Source organism: Lutjanus erythropterus, chromosome 14 (assembly GCF_056507025.1).
Source record: "Lutjanus erythropterus isolate fLutEry1 chromosome 14, fLutEry1.hap2, whole genome shotgun sequence".
In the NCBI taxonomy this organism is placed as follows: domain Eukaryota; kingdom Metazoa; phylum Chordata; class Actinopteri; order Lutjaniformes; family Lutjanidae; genus Lutjanus; species Lutjanus erythropterus.
The window spans coordinates 10,769,046-10,788,235 of NC_139330.1; the positions used below are offsets into that span (position 1 = coordinate 10,769,046).

A 19,190-nucleotide genomic window follows, 5' to 3' on the forward strand; every position below is an offset into this window, starting at 1 on the left:
GGACAGTGCAAATAAGTTCAGTCTTGACTTTATCTCTAAATTGAGGATATTTTATGCAGAACACCAATTTAAATTGTACATTTTATTGATGTGTTTCCTCTTGCTGGAGATGTTTTTGCCATCTGTCTTCCCTTGTTTCTCCAGTTTCAGAGCCAAGTGGTTGATCTCCTCGTGGAGGTTTCTGTAGAGCTGCTCATCCTGCAGTGAAACAGGGGAACGCAATCCAACTATGACCTCAGCTGTCTTTACCATACACCGTGGGAGACAAATTACAGTCAGACATGGATAAATGACTGTGAAACCTCTACAAAATTGCAATATAAACCATTAACATATGGGAATCATAAATGTTGTTTGGCATTTATAATGTTTTTAATTACCTTACCTGTTTCAGATCTAAAATTCTCCTGGTCAGCTGCATTTTGTCAACATTTTCCTCCAGGACGTTCACCAGAGACTGCTCCTCTTCCTGCTGGCACACATAAAAGTCAGTGTTTATAGCCCCCATTTGTTGGGAACCCAACCATTATTTCTTCAGCCCTGCTACCAAAGTAGATGCTGAACAGAAATGGCCTCCAGCATTAGGAGAAGAACTTTGAACTTGATACTAACGCACAGAGGAAAGGATGAGTGGAAGTAAACGGAGAATACCGTCTCCTCTGGGGACGGATGTTTTATGGACTTCATAAGCAGCATCCCCCATTACATTCCCACATGTCCATTATCAATCACCAGTTCCCTTGTGCCAGACATGGACATGAGCACAGAGATAAACACGGGCCTGAAATGCTTTTTGATAATGACAGGCAGATGTTTTACACCGGTGAATATACACAAACAAGAGATGTCTTCAGGATACTGAGCTAATTTCCTGTATTAGCAAGTGCTGTTTTTTCATGCCAGTTATCTTGACAGCTGTTGATTAGAGCTGTCTGTCCTCTCATATCTGCCTCTGGCCCGACTGTTTCTGGTGTTAATTGTTACAGTCGGAGAACTCGATGGCTTCTCTGCTCAGATTAACGGGCGAAGGCGGGGAAGAAGTTTGAGGAGACGAGAGAGGGAGTGTGAACAGAATCAGAAATGTGAAAAGAGGCTCAGCAGTGAAACATCTGTGAAATTTAAATGAATTTGCATGAAAATTATAACATCCATGTTTTATTTTGAAGTGCTAACTGATATTGAATGTCATTGTATTGCAGTTAAAAAAATGTCTCAATACAGGAGCTGAACAGAAATGTAAAAATAAAGTACTTGTGTAAAACTACATTACATTTTGTAAATAAATAAATATTTGTGATATAATAATATATTGTAATATATATTATGATTAATACTCAAAGGCAGTTCATGCCAGTTTGTTGCACATGTTGATGTCAAGCCTGCTACTTTTATTTTATTTCATTTCAGACGAAAAGCAGAAGCACTTTAAGTTGAAAGGAAAAATTAATCTTACACAAACAAGGAGTACAGTACACATCAGATATTTTCTTTAATAAAGGACATTTCGGAGTTGTAATTTTTTTAAAGTTTAAAGTTTAATGTAAAGTTTTTTAATATTTTTGATATCATATCATGGGACTTTTTATCATGGTTTTATCATCGTTGGTATCATTACATCACTCCTCATTTTCCATTTTACTCTGTTTCACATTAGTATCAGTGAGAAGTGCCAGAATCATGAAGTCAGCAGTAAAATAAAATCCAAAACTGCACAAATTACTGTAAAACAACCAATATTATTATTTTTTTAAATGGAGGTTTTACTCAATAGCTCAATAAAACTGGCTCTACCTTCTCCTTAATCCACGCCTCCAGCTTGTCCACTTTCTTGTTGAACTCCTGCAGGTTCTTGGCGCCGCCCAGGGCCCGTGTCTGATTTGCAGCCGTCTGTTTCAGGGTGTGCCACTGGTCCCTGAGCTGACTGAGCTGCTTCTTTACCAGATCAGAGGTGGGGTTCAGCTTGCAGATCAGCTGCTCACCCATCTTTTGAAACGGAAGGAAACATAAAGTCACTTCACGTGCAGAACAGTTGGAGCAGCCAGACTAATGCAGAACAGTGGCTGAGTACACTTGACACCTCAGGTTTGTGGGTTTCATTGCTCATGTGCCAGCCGGCTTCACAAATGTTGGAAAACTGCCATTAATTTCTTGGAGCTTGCCTTGAAAAATCTCCAGGTTCTGCTTCTTGAGCTGTCTGAGTGTCAGGGGAGGTTAATTATCAGCAATGTACCATTTCCAAACATCTCCTCCTGAGGGAGAAAGTATAAACTGGCCTGACAGAGACGTCTGGAACACTGAGGGTCTGCTTTTCTCTCTGCTTGACTGGAAATGCCTACGAGGCCATTATGTTATGTGTTATGTGATCTGACAGACTCTTTTAGCACCGAAGACAGTGATTAATGGTTAGACTCAGATCTTCATTACCTGCTAAAAAGTTTAAGTAAACATTTCATTTTGGATGTGGGCTGCTCTGGCAGTTAAGGTCCTCCTGCCTCGTGTGGAATAATTTTGTTACCTGGTTGAGTTGAATCAGGTTGTTCTCAAAGTCTTTGAGGTCTCTCTGAAGCGTCTGCGAGGCTTCCTCCCAGTCCTGCAGGGGGCAGCGCTGAATATTACATCCATCCTTCAAGTCCTGCAGCTTGCCTTTGATCCACGCCTCGGCCTGCATCACAAACAAGCACCCATATGCTTTACACTGAGCCACATGTGTCCATTTATGGACGTGATTCAGCTGTTGGATCTGACGCCTCATTTATTTTAAAGTGAGACCGTATCGGTTTAGGAAGCATTAATTCTTTATGTGTAAATATTAAACCCATAATATGAAAAATTAAGAATTACTGCCTCACAGCTGGACACCTCAGCTAACCTGTTAAATTGCAGTTTACATCCATGTCTGTCCAAACTCATGTAATAGTGTAGTGAAGGTTTTGAAGGAATTTAATAAAAGGTATTAAAGGAGAAGTATGTAAGAACCTAGAGTTCAAAATGAGTATCGCAGTCCTAATATGGCTGAAGCAAGTTGTTAACAGCTGATCAACTTACAGCAGAGAACTTGTCATCCCATGTCCGCGCAGCCTGCAGGTAACCTGCATAGCTTCAAGTCTTGGGAGGAGGTTGTAGGGAGAAAACAACTCGCTTCAACCATAGATTACATATAAAATCAGTCTTTTTAATATGGCGTTTATGGCTCCACCTCGATATATGGACTGCAGTACTCATTTTTGAATGCTAAGAACGTGCATTGTTCACCTTTAACCACCAAAATCTAATCAGTTTGTCTTTGAATCCAAGTGGACATTTGTACCAAATTTGAGGTAATTTTGTCAGGGTGTTCTTGAGATACCATGTTCACAAGAATTGGACAGACAGATGGACAGCCTCAAAGTATAGTACCTGCAGACAGTACAGAGACATAAAAATGTGGCAAACAGATGACATGTATTCGTATGGATCAATATTACACATGGAAATAGTCACTATCTAATATCTTTGGCAAATGTTTATCTAGACTTTGACACCAGAGGCTCCTCTACAGCCTTATTGGCTGTGCGATATCTGCAGTGTGACAGCACACTCAACAACAAGGTAGTCTTATTTCTGCTGATCAAGAGGGCAAACAGGCCACCGTTTCTTCCCTGACTCAGAGTAACACGGAGCCTCAGACGCATCCAGAACAGCCCTTTGTTCTCCGATGTCATGTTATGCAGAGCAGAAGTTTCTCTTGGCAAGTGGCTGGACTGCGAAGCCTGCGTGAGGCTTTGTCTTGCAGAGCTGCCTTCTTCTGGCAACATTTGTATGGAGTGAGAACTGCAAACCAGGTGGTCAAAGTCAGAAAGTGTTGGAAAGGACATGTTTGTTTTTCTGCAAAGACCCCGGTGTGGAAGTCACTGACCCGCCCAAGTCACAACAATTGAATGGACCGATAAATCAACATAGGTTCTTTCACTTCTCAGACTGAAAGCAGAACTTTACTTTTCAGTGTGCTGCTTTTGTGTAGGCTGCAGGATGTCAAATAACAGCTAAGCACACAAACAAGTCATTATAGTATTACATCAAAGCTTTTCCAAGGAATTTAACATGACTGACACTGAATAATAGACTCTACAGTAACCAATCTTTTGAATCAATAAAACGTCAAGAGCGTACATGACACGGCCTCTAAACAACTCGCTGCTTGAGATTAAAACGTGATGTCACTTTTCCTCAGAGAGGCAGGTCATTAACTTTACAAGGCCCCCGGTACAGCGGAGGTATTTCTGGGTTGAACAGAAGGGAAAGAGCTTGACAAAACAGGCCTGCCCCTATCTCCTCACACTGGCTCCCATGGCTCTATAATGACCTCATACAGGAAGTCTATGATTCCCTTGTTTCTTCCTGTCTGCTCTCCACAACAATTGTGTGTTTATCAAACTGTACAGTGAGGCCTTAGTGTAGCGGCGAAGAATAGACAGCTAATGAATGCGGCACAGATTGTGTCACTCCTTTTTTTTTGTGAAAAGTCTGTGGCAACACAGGAAAGCAATCAAGAGTCAGAAGAGAGCACAGTTTAAAATGAACTCTGAACAAAAAATAAAAATAATGATCTTTATTAGACAGTATTAGACCCTTTATTAGACCCTTATTAGACTTTATTAAAGGGTAGTTAGGGACACTGTACAACAGAACCGTTCTGTAAACTAAAGTGTGTTGTTTTCCACTTGTTAGACCACTTCTAAGCAACTAGATAGTGTAAGGAGAAGATGGCGCCCATTCAGTCCAATGACAGTTGCTCGCCTCGAGGTTTACTTTCTTGTTATGTTATTATTATCTCTTTTATAATGGTGGCCTATGGGGGAAAATTATTTTTTGCTGCAATACCACGAGTGGCCACTGGGAAAAATTGGCAGCAAGGCTGAGCAGTAATGCCCTGCTTACTAAAGTCTATGAGTTGGACTTCATTAAGGCTGATTTATAGTTGTATGTAGGCTCAGCAGTACAGCAGAACTGTACTGTAAACTAAAGTAAAATGACATATCTGCTATTTGAGACACACCATCTTTGTTTGTTTCCATACAACTGGCAGAGGAGCCAAGACTGATGCCTTCTTCAATGATCAAATCACATTATCTGCCCACAGTATTACAGTAAGCCTGTGCACATAGTCACAAAATATTCCTATACCTCAATAATTTTTGCCCCTTCTTGGAAGATATAGTTCACATATTCTTTTTTAAATGGGGAAGAAGCAGATACATGATTTAACTTAAGTTTTCCAGTACAATTCTGTTGTCATGTGTACCTAATTATCCTCTAAGAAAGTCTAATAATGGTCAGTGGGAAACAATAAACTTTAGAACATTTAATAATGGTCTAATAAAGGATGTAACGCTTTCATAAAGAAGATATTTCTACTTTTTTCTCATTGATACAGAGTACTGCTTGTTACATATTTTAGTGTACTGCAAAATAAAGTTAAAATAAAGTTTTGTTTAAATGTTTACTGAAAATCTAAACGTTCAGCCTCTCTACTAATGCAGCTTGGCCCTGAAAGACCGCGGGAGTGGAAGTTTTCTCTACTTTCTCTATCATGGGAATGAGAGGGTGAAAGGCGAGATGTTTTGCAGAGCCGCCCCAGAGACAGATGGCCCTCGATGAAGCCGAGCTTCTCCATGTGGTGACCTGCTTTGCTCTGCTAGCCTGAAACATTGGGGGCCTTTAAAAGCCTGTCCCTGGAAAGCTCACTTCCACTTTCAGAGCGATGTAATACTGTAATAACACATTTTCATCAGCGATAGCAGTCAACCAAATCCCTGTAAAACAAGCAGTTCTCCAGGCACCAAAACCCCTGGCTATTTAAAGTGCGTTCTCAAATAAAGTGAAAATACAAAAGGTTCTTTTCTCCAAAAACAACAGATACGCAAGCTCCACTTAAGAGCAAAGGGGCTGCTAAGCTTGTTAACATTAACGACGTGCTGGAGAGCTGTTTTCAACACATACATACATCATGTGTTTCCTTCAGCCGACACGTCCAAAATGAATTTCTTATTACTGGAAGTAAGCAGCCTATCACTTGGACTGTCTGATGACAAAGCCAACTGCCGGACAAAATGTCCCTCAGCCGAACCCGCTGAAAAATGTCCTTGTACAGCGGGGTGGACGCAGCGATGAGATAACACAACCAGTTGTGCTGCTTGGCTGAGCCTCTCTGGGCCATAGGCGTGAAGAGATGGAGCCAAACAATGATCTCATCCCTAAATAATTGCTTCACTTGTGGCGGTTTCCCCTCCCTCTCTTCCCTCAGCCGAACACAGCTCATACAGTTCTCGGGACAAAATAAGAACCAGTACATATTTTGTCCTCCTCTGAGGGTCATGCGACAGGCTGCTTCCAGTCTGACTTCATCTCAACTGCGTAACTTGTTGCTTTTTAGATAAAACTCCACTCCAGCTTCTTTTCATTTAGCATTTTTACATCAGAGGAGATGAGAGATTCTGATAAGTTACTGACTGTGGTTTCATTTTTAAAATGATTTAAAACATCAACATCTGCATACAGTATATTCTGGAGAAGCGAAGTGGAAAAAGCACACACTCCTCAAACATTTTATTAGTTTCCAAATATATGAGGCAACACAGAAAAGTCAGAGGAAAGTGCTGCTTTTCATGAGCAGGAGTTCAAACTCCCCTGACTGACCGTGACAGACTGTTCACGTTGATCTGGTTCATATTGTGTATGCGTGCTACATTTTACCTGCAGCACTTCCTTGTTGAAGAGCGAGGTGCGCTGAGTGAAGCAGTCACTCTGGGATGTAGCAGCTGCAGATGCTTCATTCTGCGTGCGTAGATGACTTTCTTTCTTCTGCGATTCAGGCATCAACATCTGTGTGAGAAAACGACAAAGTGTTGAAACCATGACTGCAACATTTGCCTTTTTTAAAGCAACAACAAGGAACTTTTATATAAATTGATTTTGGTGACCCCTGTGGACAAAAGCGGTAGTGTTTCCAGCGCCATAACCACAAAAAATAATGTCAAAAATAAAATTATAACTAAAATCTTCTCCTTCTTCATTTTAAGTGGTAACTTTGACTGTAATATGTAAATACAGACTTTCATCTGACTTCAGGGAGAATCTGACCCAGTGGCCAGAGACAGGAAGTAACTAATAGTTTTATTTTGCATCATTGCGTGTCTCTTTCCCAACATCAAGACAAATTTCAACCTAAATGGATGGAACAATAACACACAGAAAAGACAATTCCTTGATGTATTAATCAATGCATATCAAGCACAACAGCTGTGACAAGACAAAAATTTATATAAATATAACAAGATGATAAAGATGTAACAAATGAAAAACAACGAAAAAGACGTAATAAGATAAAAGAGACGTAACAAGATGAAAACGAATGCAAAAGACATAACAAGGCAAAAAAGACTTAATGAGACAAAAAAAAAATTACGTAAAAGATGTAACAAAATGTAACAAGATGAAAAAATAACACAATAGACGCAATAAAACAAAAAAGACATAAAGAGACAAAAATAAATAAATGGATAAAAGCCGAACACCAGATGATGCTTCCCTCTGACAAAACCACTACGAAGGAGGAACGGCTCTCCAGCTATAACCACCTCACAATGAGGGGATGTTTAACTGCCCATTCTTGTTAATAACACCTTTTCTTTTACAAACAAGAGACATTACAAACTTGTCTCAGACCGGCCCCAATAAAGACTGGTCCCTCTTAACAAAAAACCTACTGTCAGCACTACGTGAGATGAAGTGAGCACGACTGGCACTAATCACTAATGGCCGAACATTCCTGCTCGTCTCCAGCCAGGAAACATCTGGGCACATGAAGGAAGCGGGAACGGACAGATCCGTGGATGTCTGACGTGTTTTACTGTCAGCCTCGCATGTAAACATATCACCTCTGAAGGACTTTGGTCGATCGTGTTCACCCTTTCATACCTGAACAGGTAAAGGCAGCACAAACCTCTTACATGGAATTATTAAAGGGAGGTTTAGTGGGATTTGTGTGAGCTGTTCTTAAACGCACCAGAAAGTGATGATCGAAAGAGATTGTGTTTAGATGCATCATTAATTTTTTAGGAAAATGTTACATATTATACCTTTAAGGCTGCATCTAACCATAACTTTCATTTTCCATTTCATTTCCAATCTGTTGATTATTTTCTCGATTAATCGATTAGTTGTTTGATCCATAAAACATCAGAAAATGGTGGAAAATGTTGATCAGTGTTTCCCAAAGCCCAAGGGTGTTTTGTTTTGTCAACAGCCCAAAGATCTTCAGTTTACTGCTATTCAGGACCAGAGTTAGGAAGTAACTAAGTAAAAATATTTTATTACTGTACTTTAGATTTTTCAGGTATCTGTACTTGGCTTTGAGTATTTCTTTTTCTACATTTGAACACAAATATCTGTACTTTGTATTCCTTCTTATAAGTTTAAGGTATAACAAGACAAAAATGTCATAAGATGAAAACAACTGAAAGATGTAACAACACAACAAGATAAAAAATTATGTAAAAGATGCAACAAGATTAATATGAAGTAAAAAGGCAAAAATATTCACATTTAAGCTGCTGAAATCTGAGAATTTGGTTTTACCTAAACAAATGACTCAAAAGAATTAATGATTGTGATCAATTTAATCCTTAATTAATCATTGCAGCTTTAGTAATTTTAACCATTTTTGTCCATTTGCATAAATAATATATGAGAAAAGGAAAAGCAAAGTATGATGATGGTTACAGAATAAGAGGTGATGAAGGTGAGTACCTTGGTATTTTTGTCCATAAAGGGGAAATGAGGCCATTGCTGTGTCAGTGTGTTAGTATAACAAGATGACAAAGACGTTATAAAACTGAGAACAACTTAACAGGATGAAAAACAACGCAAGAACTAAAACAATATAACAACATGAAAAACAATGAAAAGATGTAACAAGATGAAAAATGGGTAACAAGAAGAAAAAGATGTAGCAAAATGAAAAACACTGAAAAAGATGGAACAAGATGAAAAACGACCCAAAAGATCTTCAGTTTACTGTCATAGAGGACTAAAGAAACCAGAAAAATATTCACATTTCAGAAGTTGACATTTCTTCTTCAAAAAGACTCAAAAAAATTAAATGATTAAGTTACTAATTTAGCAATTACAACATTTTTGTCCATTTGCATGAGTAATATATGATGAGAGTAAAGAGCAAAGTACTCTATGGTTACAGAATAAGAGGTGATGAAGGTGAGTACCTTGGTGTTTTTGTCCGTAAAGGGGAAATGAGGCCATTGCTGTGTCAGTGTGTTATTATAACCAGCAGCCTCCACGAGGACTTGAGCGAGCCTTTTCTTTTGTTAACATCTTCCCTGACCTCATGTTTTCCAGTGAGCCCTGCCTCAGCAGGCTCTGCTGTAACAGAGCACTTCATCCACAACACACACTGATGACTTCAACAAGAAACAGGCCAAATCCAACAGCCCATTGACTTTAAACAATATCCTACAATATACTTAGACTGTTTTTCTTGTGCACACTGTTTCTTTAGTTAATTGCAGCCAAACAGCAGGCTTCAAGGACACGTTGCTCACATAACTCGTTTTCCACCTCTGTGTAACTTTGCTCCCAATGTATAATATAATGAACGACTAAATGACTTCACTTCCTAAACTCCAAGAGATTCATCAGCTGCACAGCTGCTCATAAAGACCCCACCGCCTCACGACAAAAACAACTGTTTTCTTAAAAATAGCACAAAAAGCCGAAAATGACACTCACAAACTTTTTAAATTTCCATTTCTCTCTGAAGCTTTTAGTTTAATTTTAATTTAGCAGTTAAGATAACATCTTACCTGTTGTTGGACGGATTTCTCCCCGTTCAGTTTCATCCTGCTTTGCTCCTGTGTGGTCTGAAATTCATCACTGCTGTCTTTTCTGAGTAAGACCTAAAACATCCAGATAAAAAAAAAGCCATGAATGAGTAGAACAAGCTGGATAGCATGACGAAAACTGTGGCACGTAAAAAAAATAATAAAAAGATTTCAACATTTAGACTTGTTAAAACAAATATCTCGATCAATTTTCAATAACAACGATGAGATGTTACATTCTTCTGGGATACATTTGTCAAACATGTCAAAGATATTGTTTTATAACCTCAAAAATCTCATATAATTCAATTACTAAGACACAGTGAGTTCTTTAAGTAATCTATAGTGCTAAAAAAAGCACTGTACAAAATATCTACTCTCCAATGTGAAATTTGAGATCAATTTCTTTGCTTGTAGAAACATTATCAGTATTTTTGTTAAAACGGTTTAAAGAAGGATTTATCACAAAATAGTATGCATATCTTTGAAAATATTTATAATTATATTGACTTAAAACATTCAAAAGAGTGCCTTTTAATTACTGTAGTGTTAAAACAAATATTTATTTTCTGATTAGATTTGTGTATTTGTGTTAGTTTAAGTAAAGTGTATCCTGTACCTTGAAGTGAGAACTTGGTTTGTTCTCACAGCTCACACCTACAATCCTGGGCAGATGTGGCTCTGATGTGGTGCCGACGTTGTTGTTGTTATTGTTGTTTTCAGACGTGGACCCTGTGATTGAAAGCTGAGCTGTTCCCTGTGCTGACACCTTGTTGTCCGATCTGTCTTTACTCCCAGAGATTGTGATCTTCTTGATGGATCTGGACATGGCAGACGGAGATGCAACGTTCTGGTTCAGGTGGTCCTCAGCTGCCATGTCCTCCTGCTGGTGTTTGGCGGGGGCTACCTGCTTGACGATGGGCGAGACGAGACAGGGGCCATGTGCACAGACCTGCGACCGGCTGAGGTAGAGCGAGTTCAGGTTGTGCTGCAGCGTGCAGTTATCCAGACTCTGGCTCTGCAGATAGCTCTGTGTAAAGTCCTGGCATTTTGGCACAGCCGGGACTGACAGCCTTGTCCCGATGGTGAAAGGTTGGACCTTCCTCACTATGCTCTCAGACATTGTGTCCAGTTAAGAAAACAAAATATTCTGAAGAAGAAAAAAGTCTGTCACATTCCTCTCCTCTCCTCACTCACCGGCTCTGTGTGTCCAGTCTGCTCAGCAGGCAAGAGGAGGGTTGAACAGAAAGTGGAGGGAGAGCTCAGTTCTCCACCTTCTTGGGCATGTTCAGAATGCACAGCACACAGCCCAGGATGGCTTCCTTGGACTCCTGGGATCGAACGCGGTCCCAGACGTGGCGCAGCGCCGTGCCAAGGTGGGCAGCGCCTGTAGAGAGGCTTCTCCTGAGGAACTGTGCCACTGAGCCTGCCAGTCTGCTACTGAGGAGCCTGATAACCAGGGACCGCAGCAAGATGAAAACTGCTGGCATGCTGCCTGACTGAAAGAAAAAAAACTGAAAAGCTCAAAAAAAAAAGGAGGGGGAAAGAGGAGGGTTGGTTACGAGAGGGGATGAAGTCACCACCTCTCCGCTCTCTCTACTCTTTCTCTCTGTCAGGAGCGACAGAGCGGAGAGGAGAGGGGGCTGTAAAGCCTGGCTGTCAAAACTTCCCCTCTGAACCCGAACAGAAAATCTGCTCAGATAAGAGGCGAGGAGTAATGGAGTCAGAGGGAGAGACCTCTGTCAGACCTCTTCAATCACAGCTTATCCTCTATGAGGTAATATCCTCAGCTGAAACACACACTCCACCTTACCTCCACCTCAAAGTGCAGACAGGCAGATTCAGCCCCGAGGTGTTCTGCTCTGTTACGGCGCAAAAATACCTTTCACAGGCTGCAGGTTTATGAAAAATCCAGAGGAGAGAGAAGACGCTTCAGAGGCTCGCGTGAACGCAGTCTGTCCAGGACTGAGAGTGCTTCCCCTCTTCCCCCCGAGGAGCAGTTGTCACACAGGTTTCAGCTGAATTGAACAGAGCTGCCCTGTCGCTATGCTCCTTAAACCTCAGAGCTGCTGCTGGCATGACATGTGTGAGAGGGAGGGGGGCAAATAACAGTCAAGCAGATGATGACCCCTACCACTCCTCGATGGTGGCTGGGGTTCAACGGAGCACATGTTGGGCTGACTGATTGGAATGGCAGGGGTGGCGTGCGTATGTCAGGAGAACAGGGATTACTGAGGAGAGCAGACAGCAGAGAAAATATTTGCAGGGCGCTGAAGGGAGAATCTGCTTCCTCCGGTGAAAGCTTTCCCAAAAAAGGAACTCTCACTCTTCGCTCCACTGCCCTCTGATTTGACCCCGGCACCTGGTCCAAAGGCTTTTAGAGTCAATTCAGCCACTGACAACAAAACCCAGTCAATATATCTGCGTGCTTCATATCAGCCCATGCAACAAAAATATATAACATTTAGGGCCAAACTTTATTTTGCAGTACACTAATAAGACACAACAGGCTGTACTTTGACCTTCCCTATACTGCTTGGACATCACACACCTAAAAGTGCACAAAAAATGAATAATATATTCTTCATAAGATCGTTATTAGACTTTCTTAGAGGGTAATTTGGGACACATTACAACAGAACTGTACTATAAACTAAAGTGAAATCACACATCTGCTACTTGAGACTGTTCTGTTGTAACATGTCCTAAATTGCCCTCTAAGAAAGTCTGAAGGGGACTAACTGTGGGAAACAATACGCTTTAGTTTACAGTAAAGTTTGGTTGTAATATGTCCCAAATTACCCTCTAAGAAAGTCTAATAAGGATCTAATACAGTCTAATAAAAAACACATTATTTCTAGCTGATCCAAAGTACAGCTTGTTACGTCTTATTAGTGTACTGTGTGACCACATTTAGACACAGAAACATTAAAGAAAGGTATTCATTCATTCATTTTCCTTATGTCATTTTGTGTTACTGTAAAAACCAGCGGCGGGACAACAGTCACTCATCAGGGCTCCAGATGACAGAGGTGGCCCCGGAGTCGACATGGTTAATTATGCTTTTAAAAGAGCTCTGGTTTCATGATGAGGTCATCTAAGGAAGAGATTTAATGTGTTGCAGCTTGAAATCAGAGATAAATTCTGCGCAGGCTGGGTGGTGTTCAAGGAAGGCTGGATGGGTGGAGTTCAAGGGGTTTGGCTGACTTTAAAATGCTATTTCCTCATATTGCTGGGTGAGTGGCTCTAAAAGTGTGCGATTTATGTGTGCAGCGGGTACACTGCGTTACTGTGACACCAACAGATGCCAAAATGTTGGCTGTGTTCAGTTGGAACGTTTGGAAATGTGGGTTATTTTTAATTTAGGATCATTATTTGTCAGGAAAGAAATACATATACACACATATTTCTTTTTGCAAGTCATGCTGTGTTGAGTCATGTTGGTGTCATGTTTAAAAAAACGTTATAAATATTAAAAGATATTACTATAAAGTGACATATACACAGCTTAATTTAGCTAATGTTAGCAAAATGCCGGCTTACTATCGGTAATCTACTTCAATGATTTTGCTTACACCGGCTAACTTAAGCTGTGAACCTGTGTCACTTTTACAGGAAAAGAAGAAAGTTGATCAAGGTACCAAGTTTGCTCAGCTGTTACTGGAGAACAGAGCAAAAAGAGGCATGACTTTGGCAGATATATGACAGTAAAGTTGACCATCGCCTTTTCTAAATCTTACACACTGAACATTTATATCTAGTGCACTTCTAGTTGTCATAGTATTTTGCAGTGTGACACATTTAGCTTAGCATTTTCGGTTTTTACACAATGTGCAAAATGATATATACAAATACATCTCATCTTTCTTTATATATATATTTTATATATGATATATACATATACATCTCATCTTTCAGATGTATACAGTATACATGAAGCAGAAGGAAAATCACATCATTTTGCTACACAGAGCTTAAAATTCAACAGAGGACACATTGTAACACAAAAATGACATAACTCATAAACAAACAGTATAAACAAGTCTTTTCAAACAGACTTGTCTGATAATGATAAGTTTCATTTGGAGGTTGGAGCTGGGAATGACGTCACACCCGAGTCAACTACGTACCAGTACCACAAGTCAGAAAAAACTCTTTTTGTGGTTGATAACAACACATTCTGCGATGTTTTGCACATAAAAACACAGTAGCAACATAGACAGTAATTAATGAAATTCATATGCTAATAAACGCTGTCACCACTGTTGATGTGCAGAACAGCCATATTGGATTTCGGATGTCTGGCTTTCCGTGTCAGATATCCGACTTCAGGGGACGTTCCAGTCGAAATTTCCATCTGGGAACTGAGAAATTTCAACTTTTCAGTTCAAATGGAACACACTGTAACTCTTGGTAAGATGGATAATAACATATTTCTTAAAAACCGAAGCTATTTCTTTCAGTGTGCCTTTAAAAAGAGAGCAATAAAATAAAAAGGTTATAGGCAGATTCATGGAGAGTTGCAGCTCAAAAAAATCAAAATCAAATACATAAAAACAAGAAAAATTGCACAGCATTGTGTGAGAGTTACTACAAGTTGACAGGTACATTTTTTAGGAATAATATCGCCTGAGTGAAATCAAAGAATTTGAACAAAATGAAACCTCTTTCTGTAGTCTTTGACCTGAAAGCTTTGTGTGCATGGCCCCTGTTTTAGCCTGTAAACATTTATAAAGGTTGGAAAGCAGTTTGCTCACAGAGTCACTGTCAGGTTAGATTTGAACCAGGTGTCCCACCTCTGCCAACCGAGTCAGATTAAGCTACTGTAACACCTTCCTTATGTTGTTTACCCTGGAAGTTGCTCCCTTCCCGCAGCTCTCATTCACATCTTGTGCGCAACAGTTAAGAGCGCTGCTCACATCCGTTGCAAATAATTCAAACCTCAGCCTTGATCTGAGGGCTCTTTATTTGTGCCATCTTCCTTTATGTGAGGATGGTTGTTAAAGACAAGCTGGTTCTGGCCTGATGGCTGATATCACTGCCTCACAAGATGATAATACAGTCCTGATGCTTCCTCACCACAGGCCCTGCTTGGTGATCACCCTTGTTAGACATCTTCCATTTTATTAGAGTCAGTAAATACGACTTGGAAGACTTGTTCAAGGGGTGATGTCAGCGAGGCTGCCCGCATGAAAGGAGAGTGATATCTGCGGTGGAGGAGAGAATATGCATGGGAGCTAGAGGGGGTCTGTACTTTTCCACTTGGTGTATGTCATCTCAAAGGCATGATCGGCCCGCTGGTCAAGTTTCAGTGCAGATAAGATTGAGTTTTTCTTCTGGATTGTGATAAAAAAAAGAAAGGATGGGAAGATTTTAAAAATGGCTGATATGAAAGGAATAGGAAAATGAAAATACTTACTTGACGTGTGTTATGTCAGGCATGCTGGCCTGAGCTTCTTACCAGCTAGACAACACCCAGAGAGATTAAAGCTCAGCGCCGGACACTTCTTCAGTTTAACGTTACGTTAAGAAAAAATCCATCAGTTTGATTTTAACTCGCCTCTTAAGTCATTAGAATCAATTCTCTGTTTATTAGTTTTAGTGTTGTGGCTAAAAGAGTATTGTTTTTAATGTTTCCTGGACGATGGAACAAAGTTTTTACAGACAGGACAGACAGACTGTAAAGAGTCTCTCTCATATTATCTCAAAGAATCTTTGACAAAGTTTAAAAGCAACACAGTATGGTTCTTCATAGAACCCTCAGGGGAGGATTATAGGTGGAACCCTTATTAAGGCTAATTGTAGAATAACTGTAGGTTCAAGATGAAACGTTTGAAAGGTAAAAGGGTTCTAGGAGAAAACTTTGCAAGGTAAAAGGGATTTTGGACAGAACCCCCATGGTGGGTTCTATGAAACCTTTGGAGTGTGACGTTTAGAATGTAACAGGGTTCTGTGTAGAACCACCTGGGGGGGTTGCAGATAAAACCTTTGGAATGTACAAAGGTTCTTGGTAGAACTACCTAGGTGGGTTCTAGATGAAACAAGAATTGTGTAAATAGAAACAAACACACAGACAAAAGAGAAAGCTAAAGTTGTGAATGACAGCGAAACCCAGCCAAGGCAGCGGGGGCAGTGTGCCAATGTGAAAACGTGAAGTCATGTGTTTGTATTAATGCTTATCTGTTGATCTAAATAGCTGTAAATTCTTTGGTTCGTAGCTCACGAGTCTGATCCCACATCTTGACAATGACCTAGCCTCTCTCAGATGGCTTGCCTGTGGGCTTTTGTACGTCAGCCACTGGAGCTCATACACAGAATTAACAATGAAATGATTTGTGCTTGAACAGAACAACATGACAGCTGCAGTTTATGGACAAAGGGAAATATAAACACATTACGAAAGCCACATTTTCAGCATTTACTACATGATGTCCACATGGGTCTCATGAAGGTTCTCCCACCCCAATCTATTCAGCCAGAGTATTGCACAGCTTGGAAAAAAGTTTATTGTTACACACACTCTTAAAAACATAGACGCTAACTACAACCATAAAAAGTTCTTCATCTTGTCCCCATAGGAGAACCCTTTTTGATTCCTGGTAGAAGTTTTTATACAGGTTGTGCTTGGAACCCTTTAAGAGAGTTATACTTAGAACCAGAGAATAAAGGGTTATGCCTAGAACCATCTGTGAAAGATTCAACCCAGAACCCCCAAAGAGAGGTTCTACAGAAAACCCATCTATGCTGTAATGGTTCCACCCAGGACACTGTTTCGGGCATCAACCCAGAACCTTTCCACCTCCTAAAAGTGCTAACAAGAACCCACCAAAGGGTTTCTACTGAGAGCCCTTTTTATATTAGAAGGCTTTCATCTCAAAGCCACACAGAGGATTCTACTGAAATTCTTTTATGTTCCAAAGCTTTTTATCTAGAACCCACCCAGGAGGTTGTACTGAGAACTCTTTTGTATTCTTAAAGAGAAATCTCCCACATAAGGGGTACTGCCAAAAATCCTTTTATATTCCAAGGGTTTATCTAGAATCCACTCAAGGGGTTCTACCAAGAACCTGTTTATTTTGCAAGGGTTTTATCTAGAACCCACCCAGGTGGTTTGAACAAGATATATCCCATATATTCTAAGGATTTTATCTAATATCCACCCAGAGGTTCTTCTGAAAACCCTTTCATATTAAGGGTTCTGTCTAGAACCTGATCAGATGGTTCTAGCTTTTATATTATGGTTCAAAGAACCCCTGGCGAAAGAGTCATTCAGGCATTTCAAGGATTAAGGAATCCTTTCTTCAAAAAGGTGTTCTTTAGGAGCAAATGGTTCTAGCTTGAACCTCAGCCCTTCAGGAACAACCTTTTTGGAACCCTTAATTCTACGAGTTCACTGTGGCCATCTCTGCCAGATCTATTCAGCCGGAGTATTGAACAGGTTGGAAAACAGTTTATTGTGACATAACTTTCATCAAATCCTCCTAAAATATAAAAGCTGCAGCCTTGAAACTCGACAGCTGAAGAGCCAAACCCTTTAATCACTGATTTAATCCTGAGATACTTGTGACAGCCAGGTTTGACGCTCACCTGAGGCTATATTTGACCTAATGAGACTGCATGCTTATCAGCTGACGTTCACACACACCTGTGGTACATCATCCTGGGAGTCCTGTTTCACACGTTTTTTCTGAACATGTCCACTCCTATCACCGCCATAAAGAGCCCGAGCGAGCTCAAGCTCTGGATGACATCACATGCAATAAAATGCCATCTTAGTCAGTCGGTACTCATTGTTCAGAGAGACAGAGTGCCAAGTTTGTCACACTGCAGAAAGAAACAAGCAGAGGCAATGTACTTCAACCGCCTGCCATGACGCATATATTTTCAATCTATTAAACTGAAGCGCCGTTGTTCCAAAAAAACAATACCCCTATGGTGAGCATGTTTTTTGCCCGGTGGCTTGTTGAAAGGTAACTGCTGCACTGCATGAGTAATACAAAGATCTCTGGCATCCTTGTGCAGCATTCCTCCATGCAAACATACACCCCATAACATTTCTTCTGTTCAGCCTCCAACTTCAACAGCAGGGTGGTAATCGTGAGTGGGGCTGAGAGGGTTACTTTAAAAATGCACTTCAATAAAATTACTAATTACCTGTTAAAAATGTAGTCAGTAACCTAATCCATAATCCTCATAATATTAAAATAATGCAACTTGATTATTTTCTGTCACTGTGATTACTCACACTCCACAGTCAAACTTAACAGACATAAACACACAGTAGTATATATGTATTTATATTAAAATGTATTTTAAAATTGTAATTCAGCTAATAATCCCCATTTTTACTCAATGTATCCATAATTTGATTGGGTCTGATTATGTCTTTTTTTAATTACTTATAATTATTACATAATCCTGTTACTCCCCAACCAGTAATATTTGCTCTATTCCGCCTCCAACTTTGGCAGCACGGTGGTTTCATGGGTAGAAACAGCATCCCGTGTCAGTAAGTATAATAAAAAATAAAGACAGGAGTCAAACCTGGCTTGAAGACAAGAGGGCCTTTGTTTTGACCCAGACCTCCTAAATGGGTTTCTTGTCCTGCCGTAACAATTGGCCATGACATTAGAAAAATACATCAGGCAGCGCAGTTGGGAAACAGTGATTCTGATGTTTGAAAGGTCAAAAGAAGCTCGGTTCTGGCTCTTTAAAAAGCTGATAATTCAAAGTCAACATTCAGCAAGTCAATGAACAGTTCAGTGAGGAAATTTGTAGATGATCAAATGTATCCACTTCACAGTTAGTTTGTGTTTCTACTTCTGGCCCAGAGGCCCGCTGATGACAGATTGGCATGTGTGGGATCATTTGTTTTCGACAAGTATCAGGATCACTGGGAATGGATTGATTTTTCTTGGCTGGATGAGAAAAGAATCCATTTAACTTTTAGCCACGCTAGCAACATGGCTCTAGGGATGGCAGTGTCGGTCTCTTAGTCGCTTGGTCCAATTTGGTCCAGACTGAATATTCGGAATAACTATTGGATGGATCGTCGTGAAATTTTATACAGACACTCATGGTCCCCGGTGAATGAAACCCATCGACTTTGTTCGTTCTTTGGCTATTCCTCTGAAGTTTTTGATGTCGAAATGTCTTGACAACTATTGGATGAACTGCCATAAAAAATGGCTCAGTAAATCCACTCTGAGGATAAATCAAAGTAACGTCAGGAAACTTTTCATTGGACACCATCATCAGGTCAATGATGTAATTCCAGTACTTTGTGTTATGATCAAATGGTTGCAAAACTATTGA

General features: G+C 40.2%; 2 protein-coding genes across 7 annotated transcripts in view; both read right to left on the bottom strand.

The window, feature by feature from the left end:
- Positions 1–11,153, bottom strand: part of mymx (myomixer) — a 46,280-nt gene extending 35,127 nt beyond the window's left edge. For 5 of the 6 annotated variants that reach the window (XM_084736684.1, XM_084736683.1, XM_084736686.1 and 2 more), the window contains exons 1-7: positions 10,495–11,153; positions 9,858–9,950; positions 6,733–6,861; positions 2,516–2,662; positions 1,792–1,983; positions 386–472; positions 80–198 (exon numbers count right to left, since the gene is read on the bottom strand). In XM_084736684.1, coding sequence (XP_084592810.1) covers positions 80–198; positions 386–472; positions 1,792–1,983; positions 2,516–2,662; positions 6,733–6,861; positions 9,858–9,950; positions 10,495–10,998 — 1,271 coding nt within the window. In that variant the 5' untranslated portion in view covers positions 10,999–11,153. The remainder of the gene's footprint in view (positions 1–79; positions 199–385; positions 473–1,791; positions 1,984–2,515; positions 2,663–6,732; positions 6,862–9,857; positions 9,951–10,494) is intronic. The other variant, XM_084736682.1, reaches the window with a different exon arrangement.
- Positions 11,138–12,104, bottom strand: LOC146315219 (protein myomixer-like). Its single transcript, XM_084736687.1, has one exon. The coding sequence runs from the start codon at positions 11,363–11,365 to the stop codon at positions 11,138–11,140; it is 228 nt and encodes a 75-aa protein (XP_084592813.1). The 5' UTR covers positions 11,366–12,104.
- Between the last annotated feature and the right edge of the window lie 7,086 nt (positions 12,105–19,190).